The 21215-nt window shown below is 50.7% G+C and overlaps 2 protein-coding genes across 3 annotated transcripts in view; one reads left to right on the forward strand and one right to left on the reverse strand.

Moving 5' to 3' along the window:
- Window positions 1-4806: 4806 nt before the first annotated feature.
- calhm1b (calcium homeostasis modulator 1b) lies at window positions 4807-6763 on the forward strand. The gene is made up of 2 exons (XM_070873910.1): window positions 4807-5358; window positions 6293-6763. Exons 1-2 carry the CDS (start codon window positions 4807-4809, stop codon window positions 6761-6763), a joined length of 1023 nt encoding a protein of 340 aa, XP_070730011.1.
- A 9691-nt stretch (window positions 6764-16454) lies between these two features.
- Window positions 16455-21215, reverse strand: part of pdcd11 (programmed cell death 11) — a 65131-nt gene continuing 60370 nt past the window's right edge. For both annotated transcript variants that reach the window (XM_070876388.1, XM_070876387.1), the window contains exons 35-37: window positions 20105-20258; window positions 18051-18216; window positions 16455-17481 (exon numbers count right to left, since the gene is read on the reverse strand). In XM_070876388.1, the coding sequence (XP_070732489.1) occupies window positions 17310-17481; window positions 18051-18216; window positions 20105-20258 (492 nt within the window). In that variant the 3' untranslated portion in view covers window positions 16455-17309. The remainder of the gene's footprint in view (window positions 17482-18050; window positions 18217-20104; window positions 20259-21215) is intronic.

The raw sequence follows: 21215 nt of genomic DNA on the forward strand, positions 1-21215 counted from the left end.
CTGATAGTGAGTGTTACACTGATAGTGAGAGTGTTACGCGCTGATTGTGAGAATGTTACATGTCGATCGTGAGAATGTTACACACTGATGGTGAGAGTGTTAGACACTGATAGTGAAAGTGTTACATTGATAGTGAGCGTGTTACACGCTGATAGTGAGAGTGTAACACACTGATTGTGAGAGTGTTACACTGATAGTGAGATTGTTACACTCGGATAGTGAGAATGTTACACGCTGATAGTGAGAGTGTTACACACTGATAATGCGTGGTACACTGATAGTGAGAGTGTTACATGCTGATAGTGAGAGTGTTACGCACTGCTAGTGACTGTTACTCGCTGATAGTGAGTGTTTTACACGCTGATAGTGAGAGTGTTACATGCTGATAGTGAGAGTGTTACACGCTAATAGTGAGTGTTACACTGATAGTGAGAGTGTTAACATGCTGATCGTGAGAATGTTACACACTGATAGTGAGAGTGGTACACTGATAGTGAGAGTGTTACATGCTGATCGTGAGAACATTCCACGCTGATAGTGAGAGTGTTACACACTGATAGTGCATGGTACACTGATAGTGAGAGTATTACACGCTGATCGTGAGAGTGTTAGACACTGATAGTGAGAATGTTACGCTGATAGTGAGAGTGTTACAGACTGATAGTGAGAGTGTTAGACACTGATAGTGAGAATGTTACGCTGATAGTGAGAGTGTTACAGACTGATAGTGAGAGTGTTAGACACTGATAGTGAGAATGTTACGCTGATAGTGAGAGTGTTACACTGATAGTGAGAGTGTTACATGCTGATAGTGAGAATGTTACACACTGATAGTGAGAGTGTTACACTGATCGTGAGAGCGTTACAAACTGAGAGATTGTTACACACTGATAGTGAGTGTTACACTGATAGTGAGAGTGTTACACGCTGATTGTGAGAATGTTACATGTCGATCGTGAGAATGTTACACACTGATGGTGAGAGTGTTAGACACTGATAGTGAAAGTGTTACATTGATAGTGAGCGTGTTACACGCTGATAGTGAGAGTGTAACACACTGATTGTGAGAGTGTTACACTGATAGTGAGATTGTTACACTCGGATAGTGAGAATGTTACACGCTGATAGTGAGAGTGTTACACACTGATAATGCGTGGTACACTGATAGTGAGAGTGTTACATGCTGATAGTGAGAGTGTTACGCACTGCTAGTGACTGTTACTCGCTGATAGTGAGTGTTTTACACGCTGATAGTGAGAGTGTTACATGCTGATAGTGAGAGTGTTACACGCTAATAGTGAGTGTTACACTGATAGTGAGAGTGTTAACATGCTGATCGTGAGAATGTTACACACTGATAGTGAGAGTGGTACACTGATAGTGAGAGTGTTACATGCTGATCGTGAGAACATTCCACGCTGATAGTGAGAGTGTTACACACTGATAGTGCATGGTACACTGATAGTGAGAGTATTACACGCTGATCGTGAGAGTGTTAGACACTGATAGTGAGAATGTTACGCTGATAGTGAGAGTGTTACAGACTGATAGTGAGAGTGTTAGACACTGATAGTGAGAATGTTACGCTGATAGTGAGAGTGTTACACTGATAGTGGGAGTGTTACACGCTGATAGTGAGAATGTTACACGCTAATAGTGAGTGTTACACTGATCACGAGAGCATTACAAACTGATAGAGAATGTTACACACTGATAGTGAGAGTGTTACACTGATAGTGAGAGTGTTACACGCTGATCGTGAGAATGTTACATGCTGATCGTGAGAGTGTTACACACTGATGGTGAGAGTGTTACACGCTGATCGTGAGAGTGTTAGACACTGATAGTGAGAATGTTACGCTGATAGTGAGAGTGTTAGACACTGATAGTGAGAATGTTACGCTGATAGTGAGAGTGTTACACTGATAGTGGGAGTGTTACACGCTGATAGTGAGAATGTTACACGCTAATAGTGAGAGTGTTACACTGATCGCGAGAACATTACAAACTGATAGAGAATGTTACACACTGATAGTGACAGTGTTACACTGATAGTGAGTGTTACAAACTGATCGTGAGAGTGTTGCACACTGATGGTGAGAGTGTTACACACTGATAGTGAGAGTGTTAGACACTGATAGTGAGAATGTTACGCTGATAGTGAGAATGTTACACTGATAGTGGGAGTGTTACATGCTGATAGTGAGAATGTTACACGCTAATAGTGAGAGTGTTACACTGATCGCGAGAACATTACAAACTGATAGAGAATGTTACACACTGATAGTGACAGTGCTACACTGATAGTGAGTGTTACAAACTGATTGTGAGAATGTTACACGCTGATAGTGAGAGTGTTACACGCTGATAGTGAGAATGTTACACACTGATAGTGAGAGTGTTACACTGATCGTGAGAGCGTTACAAACTGAGAGATTGTTACACACTGATAGTGAGTGTTACACTGATAGTGAGAGTGTTACACGCTGATTGTGAGAATGTTACATGTCGATCGTGAGAATGTTACACACTGATGGTGAGAGTGTTAGACACTGATAGTGAGAGTGTTACACTGATAGTGGGAGTGTTACACGCTAATAGTGAGAGTGTTACACTGATCGTGAGAGCATTACAAACTGAAAGAGAATGTTACACACTGATAGTGAGTGTTACACTGCTCGAGTGTTACACACTGATAGTGAGATTGCAACACACTGATAGTGAGAATGTTACACGCTGAGTGAAAATGTTACACGCTGATAGTGAGTGTTACACGCTAATAGTGTGAGTGTTACAGTGATAGTGAGAGTGTTACACACTAATAGTGTGAGTGTTACAGTGATAGTGAGAATGTTACACGCTGATAGTGAGAGTTACACGCTGATAGTGAGAAAGTTACACGCTGATAGTGAGTGTTACACTGATAGTGAGAGTGTTACACACTGATGGTGAGAGTGTTACAAGCTGATGGTGAGAGTGTTACACACTGATAGTGAGTGGTACACTGAGAGTGGGAGTGTTACACGCTGATAGTGAGAGTGTAACACACTGATAGTGAGTGTTACACTGACCGTGAGTGTTACACATTGATAGTGAGTGTTTCACACTGATAGTGAGAGTGTTACACTGATAATGAGAGCGTTACACGCTGATAGTGAGACTGTTACACACTGATAGTGAGAGTATTACACTGATAGTGAGAGTATTACACTGATAGTGAGAGCGTTACACACTGATAGTGAGAGTGTTACACACTGATAGTGAGAGTATTACACTGATAGTGAGTGTTACACTGATAGTGAGAGTGTTACATGCTTATAGTGAGAGTGTTACACTGATAGTGAGAGTCTTATACGCTGATAGTAAGAGGTTTACATCCTGATGCTGAGAGTGTTACACTGATAATGAGTGTGTTTCACACTGATAGTGAGAGTGTTACACTGATAGTGAGAGTGTTACACACTGATAGTGGAAGTGTTACTCGCTGATAGTTAGAATATTACACACTGATAGTGAGAGTGTTACACGCTGATAGTGAGAGTGTAACATACTGATAGTGAGAATGTTACACGCTGATAGTGAGAGTGTTACACTCTGATGGTGAGAGTGTTACACTGATAGTGAGCATGTTACACACTGATATTCGGTGAAGAATAATAAACTATTTATTATATATTTTTTTGATGTTGAAACGTCCGAGTGAAATGCTTTGAAAGTGGGTGCCAAGGTATCAGGCTGTCTGCAATGAGATAATGACCAGGCCGCCTGCTTTTAGTGATAAATTTGGCCAAGGACACCAGGGAGAACTCCGCTGCTCTTGTTTAAATAGGATCCATGAGATATTTTGTATCCACGAGGGGGCAAAAGGGTTCACAGTTTAACTTCTCATCTGAAGGACAGTGCCTCCAAACGTGCAGCGCTCCCTCAGTACTGCCCTTCCGACAGTGCAGCGCTCCCTCAGTACTGCCCTTCCGACAGTGCTGCGCTGCCTCAGTACTGCCCTTCCAACAGTGCAGCGCTCCCTCAGTACTGCCCCTCCGACATTGCTGCACTCCCTCAGTACTGTCCCTCCGACAGTGTGGTGCTCCCTCAGTACTGCCCCTCCGATAGTGCGGCACTCCCTCAGTACTGCCCCTCTGACAGTGCGGCGCTCCCTCAGTATTGCCCCTCCGACAGTGTGGTGCTCCCTCAGTTCTACCTCTCCGACAGTGCAGCACTCCCTCAGTACTGCCCCTCCGACAGTGCAGTGCTCTCTCAGTAATGTCATTGTACCTGCTGAGGCCCTGGAGTGGGGCTCGAACCCAGTGTTCTGACTCGGCGGCGACGTGGGATTCAGAACTGTTCGAGATAAATGCGTCATAATAAGGCTCCCACCACACAATCCTCCCGTAAAGAATGACAGTGTGTGAAGTCAGGGGACAGGCCCACCTGTGTCAGTGGGGTGTGGCTATGGGAGGAGACTGAACTGCATCGCAGAGCTCCAGAGAGGAACAGAGGGTGTGTTAGAAATAGAGAGAAAACGAAGGAGATAAAAAGAATGAGAGATAGAGAAACGGAGGGAGTGACAGAGAGAAACAAAGGGAGAGAGATAGACAGAAAGCGACAGAGAGATTTGCAGAGAATTAGATAGTAGACCAAGAAACGCACACACAGAGAGTTACAGTGAATTACACAGCAGAGAGGCAGAGGCTGAGGGACAGGAGGGTCTGTGTGTGTGTGTGTGTGTGTAGGGGGGGCGGGGGCGGTCTCTGGGTGTGTGGGGTGCAGGGGGCTGCTGGAAGCGGCTGAGGATTGATTCCCGGAGAGATGGACAAGTTCCGGATGATCTTCCAGTTCCTGCAATCAAACCAGGAGTCGTTCCTGAATGGGATGTGCGGGATCCTGGCTCTGGCCAGCGCCCAGGTGTACTCAGCCTTCGAGTTCGCCTGCCCGTGCCTGCCCGGCTACAACCTGCTGTACGGGCTGGGCATCCTGGCCGTGCCGCCGCTGGTGCTCTTCCTGCTGGGCTTCGTGCTCAACAACAGCGTGTCGGCGCTGGCCGAGGAGTGGCGGCGGCCGGCGGGGCAGCGGGCCAAGGACGGGGCGGTGCTGCGCTACATGTTCTGCTCAATGGGGCAGCGGGCGCTAATAGCGCCGGTGGTATGGCTCAGCGTCACCCTGCTGGACGGAAAATGTTTCATCTGCGCCTTCAGCGAGGGGCTCGACCCCCGGACACTGGGCACCAACATGTCGGGGCCGCTCCCCGCACAGCCCCAGCTCCGCCGGCTCCTCGCCACCGTCCCTTGCAAGGACATCTTCGACCCGAGGGCCGGACTCTCCCGGGAGGCTGCTTATCGCTACCTGCGCTGCCTGTCCCAGGTAAGGGTCTCCGGGCCAAACCCGGCCAGCCGGAGAGAGGGTAAGGGACAATGAATGTGAGAGAGATAGAGATGGTAAGAGGCAATTAGAGAGAGGGGGTAAGAGGCAATTAGAGAGAGAAGGTAAGGGGCAATTAGAGAGAGAGAGAGAGGGTAAGGGGCAATTAGAGAGAGTGGGTAGAAGGCAATTAGAGAGGGAAGACAAGGGAAAATTAGAGAGGTAGAGAGGGTAAGGGTCTCCGGGCCAAACCCGGTCAGCCGGAGGGTAAGGGGCAATTAGAAAGAGAGAGGATAAGAACATAAGAAATAGGAACAGGAGTAGGCCACCTGGCCCCTCGAGCCTGCTCTGCCATTCAATAAGATCATGGCTGTTCTGAACTCATCCCTTTTTGGAGTGGAAGCAAGTCATCCTCGATACGAGGGACCGCCTATGATGATGATGATGATGATGGCTGATCTGATCATGGACTCAGCTCCACTTCCTGCCTGCTCCCCATAGTCCTTTAATTAATTAATTAATTAAATCTATTTTCCCAGTCCGCTTTAGCCAACTCTGCCCTCATATCTTTGAAGTCTCCTTTATTTAAACTTAGAACCCTGGTTTGAGAACCAACTTCCTCATCCTCCAACTGAATTTGAAATTCAACCATGTTTTGGTCACTCATTCCTAGAGGATCCTTTATGAGGAGATAATTTAGTAATTCTGACTAAGGGGCAATTAGAGAGGGGGTAGCGAGAAGATGGGGTTGAGAGAGTGTTTGATGGGACAGTGTAGAGGGAGCTTTACTCTGTATCTAACATGCTACCTCAAGTTGACTGGCAATGGTTAGCTGAAGTCAGAAAGTGCTGTATTTGTGGGATTGAGGAGTGGGCTGGGTTATGTGCGGGGTGTAGCTGAGGCTCTGAATGAGATTGTTTCTGTTGTTGTCCCGCAGGCTCTGGGCTGGTGCTTTGTTTTGGTGATGACGTTCTTGGCCTTCCTGGTGAGAGCGATGCGACCTTGCTTCACCCAAGTTGCCTTCCTCAAAACAAAATACTGGTCCCACTACATTGACATTGAACGCAAGCTCTTCGAAGAAACCTGCACCGAGCATGCCAAGAGCTTTGCCAAGGTCTGCATCCAGCAGTTCTTCGAGGGGATGCAGGATGAGATGACCAGGGGTTACAGCCACTACCAGCCACCAAGGCTCAGCGACACAGAGGTTGGCGAAGAGCAGGAGAAGCTCTTTGGGATCACGGACTGCGAAAATATGAACAAACTGCTGAAGAACTGGCACAAGTGCAAGCCGCCACTGAATGTGAACACGAACACAGGCGCTCAGCAGACCAGCCCGGCGTCCAACATCAAGCTCAACAACTGGACTGCACCGCGCAGGCAGAATGTGGTCTTCTACAGCAAGGTCTGAACCAGCGTCTGCAGCGAGACGCCAGAGTTTCGCTGTGGCCTGCGCGTACTGTTTGATGTGAGGACTGGCGGCTTGGTACAGCCACTGCTTGATGGGATGTTCCTTGGCTTGCGGGGGGCGGACTGTGACATGGCTGTAACCTCCATTACCATGGTAACAGTTTGGTTGCTGAGCTACTATTATTGGGGCAGGACACTGAAGGTTGTGGGTTCAAATCCCACTCCAGAGACTTGAGCACAAAATCCAGTGCAGCACTGAGGGAGCGCTACACTGTCGGAGGTGCCGTATTTCAGATGAGACGTTAAACCGGGGCCCAGTCTGCCCTCTCGGGTGGACGTAAAAGATCCCATTACACTACTGGAAGAGCAGGGGAGGTCTCCCCGGTGTCCAGGCCAACATTTATCCCTCAACCAAAAACAGATCAACTCGCTCCTTGCAGTTTGTGGGACCTTGCTGTGCACAAATTATTTTGCTCACAACAGTGACTACACTTCAAAAGTCCTTCCCTGGGCTGTGAAACACTTTGGGATGGCCCAAGGGTGTGAAAAGTGCGGTCTAAATACAAGTTAATTATTTTCTATGTATGAAGGATGGATATGGTAAGAAAGTGGAAAGATGGGGTTGAGATTAACCAGAAAGGGGCAGGGTTTTGCTGTTCTGTTATTACCTGCACTCCTGTGACCGTGAAGACTATACATAGCCTGTGGGGAGGAACCAGCTCGATGGGGCGAATTATATCACGCCACCCTTGTTCTGTGAAACTGTCGGTGTGAAATGCAGACTCGGATTGTGTGTGTGTTTAGATTCTTTAGACAATTGTCTGTCATAAAACATTAGAAACTGGCAACCAAAGTGTGACTGATACTTGTTAAATTCTATCTAAGGTCTTCCTTATGTAACCCAATCTTCAACTCTTAACTGTGAACTGAACAAATTCTTGTATTGTGGGAAAAGTCCAAATAAACAGGACCAGCTGTCCCAAATAACCATGTTTATCGGATTCTTTGCGTTGCACCTGATTTCTGAAGGTGAAAGAAGTTTTGCTTCGGAGCCGGGTTGGCCTCAAGGCGCTGGGACTGATGGTGGAAGGTTGGAATCGGATGGTTGCTCAGCAATCAGATCCCTGAGCTCAGAATCTGCAGTGTTTTAGGCCGTTGACCAAGGAGTCTGGCTCACTGAGGGACCTGGAGGGGTACAGCGATCACTCGAGCCTCCTCCCAGTTATCTCCAGACTATCCCAAGACCCAGTGGGCTGATGGCTGGGCTGAAGGTAGAGCTGGACGGTCACAGTGCTCTGTGCTGGGTTACCCATCAATGCTGGGTTACCCGTCAATGCTGGGTGCTCTGTGCTGGGTTACCTGTCAATGCTAGTTGCTCTGTGCTGGGTTACCTGTCAATGCTAGTTGCTCTGTGCTGGGTTACCTGTCAATGCTGGGTGCTCTGTGCTGGGTTACCTGTCAACGCTGGGTGCTCTGTGCTGGGTTACCTGTCAATGCTAGTTGCTCTGTGCTGGGTTACCTGTCAATGCTGGGTGCTCTGTGCTGGGTTACCTGTCAACGCTGGGTGCTCTGTGCTGGGTTACCTGTCAATGTTAGTTGCTCTGTGCTGGGTTACCTGTCAATGTTAGTTGCTCTGTGCTGGGTTACCTGTCAATGCTAGTTGCTCTGTGCTGGGTTACCTGTCAATGCTGGGTGCTCTGTGCTGGGTTACCTGTCAATGCTAGTTGCTCTGTGCTGGGTTACCTGTCAATGCTGGGTGCTCTGTGCTGGGTTACCTGTCAATGCTGGGTGCTCTGTGCTGGGTTACCTGTCAATGCTGGGTGCTCTGTGCTGGGTTACCTGTCAATGCTGGGTGCTCTGTGCTGGGTTACCTGTCAATGTTAGTTGCTCTGTGCTGGGTTACCTGTCAATGCTAGTTGCTCTGTGCTGGGTTACCTGTCAATGCTGGGTGCTCTGTGCTGGGTTACCTGTCAATGTTAGTTGCTCTGTGCTGGGTTACCTGTCAATGCTGGGTGCTCTGTGCTGGGTTACCTGTCAATGCTGGTATTGACTTTCCCAAGCTCAGGTGAGGGTGAGGAGTGTCTGTCCAGAGACACAGCCACTGTGGGCTCCTCAGAGCTTTGGTTTGGGGACTCTGAATCACGGTGATTGGTTTCTGCACAGCTCCGACTCCTGGGACTGAGTAAAGTCTGTAATTTTCGCGCCGTCAATCCGACCCCTGAAACTTTGAAGCCACTCGGCGAAAGGGTCACTCCAGCCGATCTGTTGGCAGACTGCAGTTTTTATTTAAGATCTTCTTCGGCCCCAATTCCCAGTCACTTAGAGAGATTATTTCAACACAATCGCCTGGGTCTAGTGGGAGAAAAATCAGTCCTGGCTTATACTCTTGATTGCTGTCCAGTGTAGCCCATTGCAAAGTACACATGCATCAAATGTACAGCACAGAAACAGGAGAAAAATTGCAAAATGCTGCAGTCCAGAGGGACCTGGGGGTCCTTGTGTATGAAATACAAAAAGTTAGTATGCAGGTACAGCAAGTAATCAGGAAGGCAAATGGAATGTTGGCCTTTATTGCAAAGGGGATAGAGTATAAAAGCAGAGAAGTCCTGCTACAACTGTACAGGGTATTGGTGAGGCCACACCTGGAGTACTGCATACAGTTTTGGTCTCCGTATTTAAGGAAATGGACACTGCAGCCCCGAGAATACCATCAGCAATATATCCAGAATATTAAAGTCCAGCCCAGTTATAGGGTTAACAACATCAGTTTAAACAAACCCCAACTGGCAGAATGGACATGGTTCAGTCGGGATGTGATTAATAACAGCAGATTCCAACCCCTGCAGTCACTTGTGAACTCGCTGGTGTGTCAGCAGGTGGGATGACTTAGTGAATCCCTTCCCACACTGGGAGCAGGTGAACAGCTTCTCCCCAGTGTTAACTCGCTGGTGTGTCAGCAGGTCGGATGACGTAGTGAATCGCTTCCCATACACTCAGCAGGTGAACGGTCTCTCCCCAGTGAACTCGCTGGTGTTTCAGCAGGTTGGCTGAACAAGTGAACCAGTGTGGGAAGGGATTCACCAAGTCGTCCCACCTGCTGACACACCAGCGAGTTCACACTGGGGAGAGGCCGTTCACCTGCTCCCAGTGTGGGAAGGGATTCACTAAGTCGTCCCACCTGCCGTGCGACTCTCAACAGAAATTTAGTTTGCAAAAAAATTATGAACTTTTACTTTCATCCTAAATTGATCTTTGTTTCAAAATCTACAATAGCGTGCGACAGTTTCCACTGAATAAAATCTCCAATTAGAAAAAGCTTGCTGGCAATTCTTACTGACTTGCACATTACACACAGTGGCCCCTCCATTATCCACCAGAAAGAAACGGAATGGGAATTGGTGAGGAATCAGAGTCCCCAAATGATGCCCCTCCCGTCTAGTGTAGCAATCCTCTCGGCACAGGAATGGAGACAAGTCCAGATCAAAACTGTACGCAGTACTCCAGGTGTGGTCTTACCAACGCCCTGTACAGTTGCAGCAGGACTTCCCTACTTTTATACTCCATCCCCCTTGCAATAAAGGCCAGCATTTAATTTGACTTCCTGATTACTTGCTGTACCTGAATAAGGAGCGGCGTGCGGCCCAGGGAGCAGCGTGGAGGCATGCCACTACAAGGTACAGCGCGAGCTGGTGCAGGAGGGCGACGGTAGCGAAGAGTGACGTCAGCAAGGTCCAAATCGGTGATTGGAGCGTGGGCAGATGCAGCAGGAGCGGTGGAGGGATGTGATCGGGGCCCAGGCGAGGCGTGAGTTCGGGGCCAGAGGCAGCACGGGCCAGCCCACACTGCGGTATGTGTGCGCACTAGGTCTGTGCAGCAGAGTAGGTCTCCAGTTGTCTTCGGTAATCCTGGCCACTGGACCAAGACCTAGCTCTCTCAAGCCTGTGTGGTGGCTGGTGTACAATGGCTACCACACGTTAAAAAAATCCACGCACAGGCATCTTCCACCCTTGAGGATGTAGTTCGGGTTCTTCATTCGAAACACCTGTGAACTCATCTTTTTTTTGGCGTGGAAGCAAGTCATCCTCGATTCGAAGGACTGCCTATGATGGATGATGATTTAAGAAAGGATATACTTGCCTTGGAGGCTGTTCAGAGAAGGTTCACTAGGTTGATTCCGGAGAAGAGGAGGTTGACTTATGAAAAAAGGTTGAGTAGGTGGGGCCTATACACATTGGAGTTCAGAAGAATGAGAGGTGATCTTATCGAAACATAAGATAATGAGGGGGCTCGACAAGTTGGATGCAGAGAGGATATTTCCACTCATTGGGGAAACTAAAAGTAGGGGACATAAGGGGCCGCCCATTTAAAACTGAGATGAGTAATTTCTTCTTTGAGGGTTGTAAGTCTATGGAATTCTCAGAGAGCTGTGGAGGCTGGGTCATTGAATATATTTAAGGCGTTGACAGACAGATCTTTGAGCGATAAGGGAATAAAGGGTTATGGGGAGCGGGCAGGGAAGTGGAGCTGAGTCCATGATCAGATCAGCCATGATCTTATTAAATGGCGGAACAGGCTTGAGGGGCCAGATGGCCGACTCCTGCTCCTATTTCTTATGTTCACACTGCACAGCAGGAGATGTGAATTGTGATCCAGATCCTGATCAATATCTGACTAATCCCGGGGTGATGAGGCCATTTGGAAAGCCTCCCGGTCTATCATTTTAAACGCATCCTTTGAAGTTGACACGGGACTGAGCCACAGGCACGTCTGGGACACCTTTATTGGTTCACTCACGTAACCCCAAAATGGGAGTGAAATAGGACCTTCCCGTGTCCATTTACCAGGCATAAAATGGGTGCAAAAGTGTCCAATTTAGGGGGCCCGATTCCGCGCTCAGTGCCTTAATTGGTTCGGGTGTCCCTGGTGATCGGATAAAATAGGCACTGGGCGCCTTGAACAATCGGGCTGCCCGTCACACGGCCCACAGCGGGTCCGGCTCTGCGCAGGATCAGGAGGGTGCCATACGGCCAATCGGGGGGTGCTTAATGGGACGGCTAGAGGTCGGTAATACACCCCGCCAGTCACACTCCCTATGCCCATCCGTCGTCATACGCCCTAACACCTCCACCCCGCCCCCTTGTCACACGCCCTGCACCCCACCCGTCCGTCACACGCCCTGCACCCCACCCGCGATGAGTCTTGATGGAGCTTGCAGGGAGGCGTGTGCTGGACGGGGGATTTTGGGGCTCAGAAGGAGTAAGTGGAACAATGACCACAGAACCATCAATATATTAGAGAGGACGAGAGGACAGATGACTGGGAGCTGAGCTCGAAGGGAGAGTCCCACCCAAACCTTCAACCTATCAGTGCTGTGCCAGCATAGACTCCGACAGTGCAGCCCTGTCCCTATTTTGAAACCGAGCTGACTCGCTCGCTTTCTCTCTCTCTCTCTCTCTCTCGGTGTCTATTTCCAGGAACGATTTGCATTTTCCATTGTGCTGTAATTGTTTCATTCAGTCTCAGGCAGGGACATTTATTGCCCATCCCCAATAACCGAGTACAACTTGCTGGGCCATTTCACAGGGCAATTAAGAGTCAACTACGTTGGTGTGGGACTGGAGTCACATATAGGCCCAGACTGGGTAAGGACGGCAGGTTTCCTTCCCTAAAGGGCATCAGTGAACCAGTTGGGTTTTTACTACAATCCGACAGCTTCATGGTCACTTTTACTGAGACCAGCTTTTTATTTCCAGATTTTTAAAGCTGAATTCAAATTCTCAAACCGGCGTGGTAGGATATGAACTCCTGTCCCCTGGATTAGTTCAGGAACAAAACCCCTACACCACTGTACTCATTACACACTTTGCAGGTTTTTCTACAATCCTTGGCACCCAAGTTTCAGGCTGGATTACAACAAATACCTGCATTTATATAGTGCCTTTAAGGTAGTAAAATGCCCAAAGACAAAGGGTGTAAGGTGCCCCATTGATGCTCACAGTGAGCGCCCAGTGGGGTAGGTTTGAGGGGCCAGTGCAGAGTGCGAGGGGAGAGCTCGAGGGGCGAGTGCCATCGCTGAGCTAAGCTGACAGGTGGAGTGGTCCCCAGGGAGTGGGATGGAGACTGGGATCAACCTCTGAATGCTGACAGGGTTTCTGCTCGTGATGAAAACTTGGTGAAAACTTTCATAACTAATTGAAGCTCATTAAATGGGCTGAAATGGTACATCATCCAGAGGAGATTTAATGGAGGTGTTGAAAATTACAAAGCGTTTTGATAAGAGTAAATAAGGAGAAACTGTTCACAGTGGCAGGAGGGTTCAGTAACCAGAGGACACAGATTTAAGATAATTGGCAAAAGAACCAGTGGGTAAACTTTTTTTACGCAGCGAGTTGCTATGATCTGGAACGCACTGCCTGAAAGGGCGGTGGGAGCAGATTCAATAGTAACTTTCAGAATGAGATTGAATACTTGAAAGGGGAAAATTTGCAGGACAATGGGGAAAGAGCAGTGGGGAGGGAGACTAATTGGATAGATTTTTCAGAGCCGGCACAGGCTCGATGGGGTGAACGATCTCTTTCTGTGCTGTGTGATTCGATGATCGGCAACATTGAAATGGGAACAAAGATTTGCGTTGTGAAAAAAATTAAGACTTTGGTGCCTGGTTTTGATTTTAGAAATTTCTGTACAAAGCGAACACTGGACACGGCTGAGTGGAAGGAGACCAAGACTGAATACTGTGCATGTGGCATTCCCAATTACAGGGACGCTGATCGTGTTGTCAAAGAATTGATGGGACGGGCGGGCGGAGGGGGGCAAAGTCACCAACTCTGGTTGGAGAGGCTTCATCACATGACCTCCAACAATCCCACCCACTCCAACAGTCATAAAAAATATTGGGTCAGGGGGCTAGTGAGTCTGCTTCTGCTAGTCCACAGCCCATCCTACAGTCAATCTGTCTTACTCCCTACACCACCGGCGCACCGTGGCTGCAGTGTGTACCATCTACAAGATGCACTGCAGCAACTCGCCAAGGCTTCTGCAGCAGCACCACCCAAACCCGCGACCACTACCCCCTAGAAGGGCAAGGGCAGTAGGCGCATGGGAACACCATCACCTCCAAGTTTCCCTCCGGGTCACACACACCATCCTGACATGGAAATATATCGGCCGTTTCTTCGTCACTGCTGGGTCAAAATCCTGGAACTCCCTCCCCAACAGTACTGTGGGAGCACCTTCACCACACGGACTGCAGCGGTTCAAGGAGATGGCTCACCACCACCTTCTCAAGGGTGCTTCACGATGACATGCAGGCCGTGATTCTTACTAACGGATCCATTACAGACCCAATTCACATCCGGACCGGGGTCAAACAGGGCTGCATTATCGCTCCAACCCTCTTCTCAATCTTCCTCGCTGCCATGCTCCACCTCACAATCAACAAGCTCCCCGCTGGAGTAGAACTAATCTACAGAAACAGTGGGAAGCTGTTTAACCTATGCTGCCTCCAGGCCAGGTCCAAGATCACCCCAACCTCAGTCGTTGAACTGCAGTATGCGGACGATGCCTGCGTCTGTGCACATTCAGAGGCTGAACTCCAGGATATAGTCAATGTATTCACTGAGGCATATGAAAGCATGGGCCTTACGCTTAACATCCATAAGACAAAGGTCCTCCACCAGCCTGTCACCGCCGCACAGCACTGCCCTCCAATCATCAAGATTCACGGTGTGGCCCTCGACAACGTGGACCATTTCCCATATCAGGGAGCCTCTCATCAACAAAGGCAGACATTGATGTGGAGATTCAACATCGTCTCCAGTGCGCCAGTGCAGCCTTCGGCTGTCTGAGGAAAAGAGTGTTTGAAAACCAGGCTCTCAAATCTACCACCAAGCTCACGGTCTACAGGGCTGTAGTAATACCGGCCCTGTATGGATCTGAGGCATGGACGATGTATAGAAGGCACCTCAAGTCGCTGGAGATATACCAACGATGTCTCCGCAAGATCCTGCAAATCCCCTGGGAGGACAGGCACACCAACATCAGTGTCCTTGACCAGGCTAACATCCCCAGTATTGAAGCACTGACCACACTTGATCAGCTTCGCTGGGCAGGCCACATAGTTCGCATGCCAGATACGAGACTCCCTAAGTAAATGCTTTATGCGGAGCTCCTTCGTGGTAAACGAGCCAAAGGAGGAAAAATTATAAGGACACCCTCAAAGCCTCCCTGGTAAAGTACGACATCACCACTGACACCTGGGAGACCCTGGCCGAAGACCGCCCGAGGTGGAGAAAGTACATCCGGGAGGGCGTTGAGTTCTTCGAGTCTCAACACAGAGAGCATGAAGAGGCGAAGCGCAGACAGCGGAAGGAGCGCGCGGCAAACCAGCCCCACCGACCCCTTCCCACGACGAATGTCTGTCCCACCTGTAACAGGGTCTGTGGCTCTCGTATCGGACTGTTCAGCCATCAAAGAACTCACTTTGGGAGTGGAAGCAAGTCTTCCTCGATTCTGAGGGATTGCCTATGATGATGAAGGGGCAATTAAGGATGGGCAATAAATGCCGGCCTTGCCAGCGACGCCCACATCCCCTGAATTAATGAATAAAAAGAAAAGACCACAGGATGGCCTTCAGATTACAGCTAAGGTCGAGAGTAATGAACGAGTGTTTTTTGAAGCTGTAGCTGAATGGTGCCATTGGGAGATTGTTAATTGGGGAATTGTGTACGAGACTTAAGCTGTGATGCCCCATGGAACCCTTAGGGAGCTGGAGCTGGAGACCCTCCCCGCGCCCCCCCCACCCCCAAAGCTTGCTCTGGATGATTAGCACAGACGCGCACTACAAGTACAGCAGGTTGCTGGAGCAGTAATTGCTGGACCTGCACAGCAGGGTTTGAGTGCAGATTGTCGCACCTGCACTGAGACACCAAGCAGTCTTGCTTTCTTCAGCTGCTGTGCGTTTCCAGCACCTGCGGTATTTTCCCTCTTTAATCTCTAAAGAGGAACCGTTTTCTCCGGGTAAACGCTGCTCGTGCATCGCGGGAGGCAGAGGCGACCGGTATCGACAGCACAGCAAACTGCGTCGCACCCCGCTGGGAAAGCAGCGCGCGGCCTCGCACTGAGCCGGCTCCAGGGCCTAGAACGCATCGCACGCAGTCAGTCACAGCGCTGCTTGCTGGCTGGTCAGCCAGGCTTTTAATTGTCGGCAGATGCAAATTGTTCAATTCTTTCCAGCTCCTCAACGCTGTGAACGATTTGGTTCGTACAGCGCCAAAGGATGCAGCCGTCTGGGCGTGTAACCAGATGCTCAGCGCCGCAGAACCCAGGCTGGCAGTGAGTTGGCGCCACAAGGCAGCTGGCAGAGTGCACGCTGACTCGGGACAAACGGACGGTGGGCGTAGAAAGGGGCACGCTGCCCAGAACAGTAATCTGGACACCTCGGTTACACTGGGGTCACTCTGTGTGCTGCTGTCCGCAGGTTCTGATTGACCAACAGAGGTCGACAGCGAGGGAGCGCGCACCATTTGTAAAGGTGCTTTTAAATTGTCCCAGAGCCGCCATCTCACCGCGTGGAGACACCAGAGATGGATTGGCGGGGTCTGCTGGCAGCGGGTAGACCCTGGAACGTCTGCTATCAGCAAACACTGCTGCATTGCACTACAAATCGGCTCGGTCCTGCACAGACACTCGTGTCCAATACCACAAAACATACACCTTTATTACACTTCTGCAACATCACAGCTGGAGTTCCATTCCCAATACAGACATGCCCCGCCCCCCCCCCCGCCAGAGGTCTGGGCAACTTGCGCTCCTCTTGGTTCAAAGGTCTGGCCTTTTACACGGGCGGGTTGGAGGCTGAGTGGACTAGGACTCGGAATCGGCTCGGCTCACCCAAAGGTTTGTAGGCGCGGCAGAGTCCGGGATTGCGTGGCGAGTTGTGACAGACCCGAGAGAGACGGAGCCCGTTGTCCATCGGTGGGTGGGTGGGTGAGGAGTGTCTCTGGCCGCACTTCACAGCCGCCAGTTACTGCGGGTTGCTGCATTAACAACACGCACCCTGGTTTACAAACCATGGAGACAGGTTTGGAACTGGGCTGTGAGTGAATAATGCTTGTTGCCAATCACGCACCAATACCCAGCAGGGGTGGCGAGCTCGATTAATGGGGGGTTTGAGTGAAGGAGGTGCAGGGGGGGCTGTTCTGCTGCATGGTTAAGGTGGCCCATGAGGCCGCTGGCAAGTGGGGGAAGGGACAGGCCAGAGTCCGAGTGTGCCCCCTGCCCCAGTCACGTAACCCAGCCAGAGAGCACATTCCTAATCGCACGCTTTACACCGACCCCAAGGACAAACTGAAGGGATCGAACCCCGATGGAGAATCGCAGAAGCCTTTTGGGTGTGGCCGTCTTACAATATGGTCGGCCAAGCCATCAGTGGATTGTGCTGAATACCCACGCGCGCCCCCCAAACACAAGGAACCTCAGGCACGAGGGCAGCCCTCAAGCAGCCAATATACAAAGTTATCAGAAGGATCCTGCAGCCATTGGGCTGGTTAGCTGTCCACCAGCGAGCTCTTGGACTCCACGTATTCCAGCGCCTTCTCCTTCACAGCCTGCACGCTCTCCGCACTCCCGTGCTTCTTCTCGTAGTCCAAGTATCGCTTGAAGAAGAACTTCATCTTCTTTGGGGCTAGCTTGAGGTGCACGACTCTTTCAAAGAGGTGTCTAGGATCAGAAAGAGCGAGAGCGAGTGAGTGAGCGCGTTAGTTTTTCTCAGCGAGCTGTCAAGCGCCTGGGCTGAGTCACGTTGAACCGCAAGGGGTCACAGACAGCCCTCTGGGACCTCATCCAAGTGGCCATTCCCCAGGCGCTAACCTAGATGGTGACTGAGTTCATTAACCACAGAGGCTGGAGGGGCATCACAGCCCAGTCAGACGTCTCAGAGTGCCGCACCGTCGGAGGGGCGGCACCGAGGGAGGTGCTATCTTTCAGATGAGATGTTAATCCTGCCCCCTCGGGTGCCCCCACCATGGTACTATTTCAAAGGGGAGTTCTCCCTGGTGGTCCTAGGGCCAATATTTATCCCTCAACTGTTACTGAACACAGATTATCTGGTCATTAACTCATGGCTGTTAGTGGGATCTTGCAGTGCACAACTTGGCTGCTGCTTTTTCTACATTACAACAGTAACTACACTTCATTGGCTGTAAAATGCTTTGGGATGTCTCGGGGATGTGACGGGTGCTATATAAATGCAGTGATGTTATTTCGAACGCTGGCTCGGTTTGACGCACCTCATTTCCTCCTGGCTGCCGTGCTTCACCATCATGTCGATGTAGACCGACCACAGGTCTGTGCGCTTGGGGTAACTGCTCAGCGTGTTCTCAAACATGGCCTTCGCCCGCTCCGCATCTCCGAGGCGGAACTCCAGCTGTGCAAACTTAGCGATCACGTCAACATCTGGAATGAATTAAATGAGTAGCGTGTTACCGTCTCCTTTCATCAACCTGGACCGGGACTGTTCCTTCCTGGGGGGCAGACACATACACACACTCCCAGCCTCGGACCGTGGAGTGGGGGGGACTCAGAGCCGTTCCTTCCCAGGGGGACGAGACACTCTCGGCCTCGGACCGTGGAGTGGGGGGACTGTGGGCATCTCCTTCCCGGGGGGGGGGGGGGAACGGGACGGTTGGGGAAACAGGTCATTCCCAGCCTCAGACCATGGAGTGGTGGGGGGAAAAAAAAAAAAGAGACTGTGGGCATCTCCTTTCCAAGGAGATGGGACACTCCCAGCCTTGGACCGTGGACTTGGGGCCGGGGGGAAGGGAGAACGGGACACGACTCCGAGCTGCTCCTTCCCGGGGGAACGGGACACTCCCAGCCTCGGACCATGGAGTGGGGTGACTCCGAGCCACTCCTTCCCAGGGACTCGGCCATCAATCATAGGCAAATCACAAATATTTCACAGGGCCGTGGGAATCCAGGATAGTTACGGCGCTGGTTTGTGCGGGAAGCTTGCATCACCCCTGGGAGGTAACGAGCCCATGGAGCACGCGGCTTGTTCACACCATCAGGAAGCCCAGGCTTTCTGGTGCCCAGGAGGTCTGTGGAGTGTACTGCTTTCTCACACCGTCAGGGAGCCCAGGAGCTAACAGGCCTGTGGAGCGCACTGCTTGCTCACACCGTCAGGGAGCCCAGGAGCTAACAGGCCTGTGGAGCGCACTGCTTGCTCACACCGTCAGGGAGCCCAGGCTTTCTGGTGCCCGGGAGGTAAGGGGCCTGTGGAGCGCACTGCTTGCTCACACCATTAGGGAGCCCAGGAGCTAACAGGCCTGTGGAGCGCACTGCTTGCTCACACCATTAGGGAGCCCAGGAGCTAACAGGCCTGTGGAACGCACTGCTTGCGCTCACAGTCAGGGAGCCCAGGCTTTCTGAGGCCCGGAAGGAGTCACCAGGTCTCAGATCTGCAATTCTGTTTTATTCATTCTCAGGCTGCGGACATCGCAGGCGAGGCGGAGCCGGCATTTACTGCCCGGCCTGTGAACCTTGAAAAATTCAACCACATTGGTGTGGGACTGGAGTCAAATAGAGGCCCAGACCGGGTAAGGAGAGCAGGTTTCCTTCCCTAAAGGACATCAGTGAACCGGTTGGGTGTTTACAACAATCTGACAGTTTCATGGTCACTTTTCCTGATACTAACTTCTTTTCTCCAGATTAATAAAAAGGAATTCTAATTACCAACCTGCCTTGGTGGGATCTGAAGCGCCGTTCCCTGGATCATTAGTCCTGGCCTCTGGATTAGTCCAGTAACTACCGCACCAGTCTGTTGACCAACTAGCATAGTGTGGGCAAGAGGTCTGGTTGAGGGTTACTGTGACCTTAAGATGACCCTTCGGCAATGCAAGCTGAGATCCATGTACACTCTGGGTCAAGCTCGGATACCCGAGTCACTGTGCCAGGGCTCGGTCTGAAGAGTGACCACAACTGGGCCTGAGTCACACGCAGCCAATCAATGGCCCACCGTACTGGGGGCACTGGCCGGGAAATCAGTGAAATGGAACAAAGGCGATTGAGGTACAGAACAGCCATGATCTGATTGAACAGTGGAACAGGCTCGAGGGTCTGAATGGTCTCCACCTGTTCCAGGCTTCCTTTAACCCTGCTCAGACTCTCAGTGGACATGAAGCCAGGCTGACACACAACCCAGCAAGAGCTGGCCAGACCAGTGATTGAAAGCAGCCTCGATAATCTGGATCGGATCGTTAAATGGGGCCAGATTTCATAACCCGGACCCTCCCTCTCCCCGCCCCTCTTCCCCCCTCCCCCCCCCAAAATCTGTCCCACTCACGCTCTTTCTGCAGCAGACACTTGAGGGCCCTCTGCAGCAGGGCGTGGGTACTGTTCGCTCGTCCCTGCTTCAGGAGGAAGGTGGCGTAACTTAGCCAGACGGCGCTCTCTTGCCGGAAGCGCTTCAACATGGTGTTGTACAGGCTGTCTGCTTGCTGCCAAAACACATAAAACATAGCAGGGCATTTTCACACACTGTCCAAAATAACATTCAGCTTCACAAACAGCCAAAGTATATCGGTCTGGCACACGCCCAAGAACCAGCCCGCTAACACAGACCGAGCCAGCAACGCTGCACTGCCAGCCCTTCCCCACCTACATCGCAGAGGCTGCAGATTCACCTCTGGGACCAGGGTACAAGCCCAGTCCAGAACAAAGGGAGGGTTATTGGTCTGTCAGACATGTACTGTTAACTTTGGGTAGCCCCACTAGGTAGGGGGCTCAAACATAAACTGCATCCGACTAGGGACGAGGGGTGGCAATTAGAAAAAAAAGAGTCCACAGCGGCTGGTGTCAGAAATAAAACCTCACACATAGGAATGGGGGGGCTTAGCACACAACTGGGACAGTGCAGAGGGAGCTTTACTCTATCTAACCCATACTGTACCTGTCCTGGGAGTGTTTGATGGGACAGTGTAGAGGGAGCTTTACTCTGTATCTAACCTCGTGCTGTACCTGCCCTGGGAGTGTTTGATGGGACAGTGTAGAGGGAGCTTTACTCTGTACCTAACCCGTGCTGTACCTGCCCTGGGAGTGTTTGATGGGACAGTGTAGAGGGAGCTTTATTCTGTGTCTAACCAGTGATGCTGTGAATCTGGGAGTGTTGGATAATGACACGGAATGTCTGATAGAGGAAACTGCTCCACTTCCCAGTATTGCTATTTTCCAGCTTGAGCAGAAACGCACAAACCCGGGCGGAGACAGAGGCAGAGTCAGGGGCTCACTGCAGGAGCAGAGGCTGAGCCAGGGCTTACTGCAGGAGCAGAGGCAGAGCGACACAGAGCCTCAACATTGAGGGTTGAAGAACCAATCCGGGATCCAAGCACATAATTTAGGCAGGCAACTGTTGGAGGTGCTGTTGTTTGGATGTGACGTGAATCGGACGCCCTGCC

Source organism: Pristiophorus japonicus, chromosome 3 (genome assembly GCF_044704955.1).
Source record: "Pristiophorus japonicus isolate sPriJap1 chromosome 3, sPriJap1.hap1, whole genome shotgun sequence".
Classification (NCBI taxonomy): domain Eukaryota; kingdom Metazoa; phylum Chordata; class Chondrichthyes; family Pristiophoridae; genus Pristiophorus; species Pristiophorus japonicus.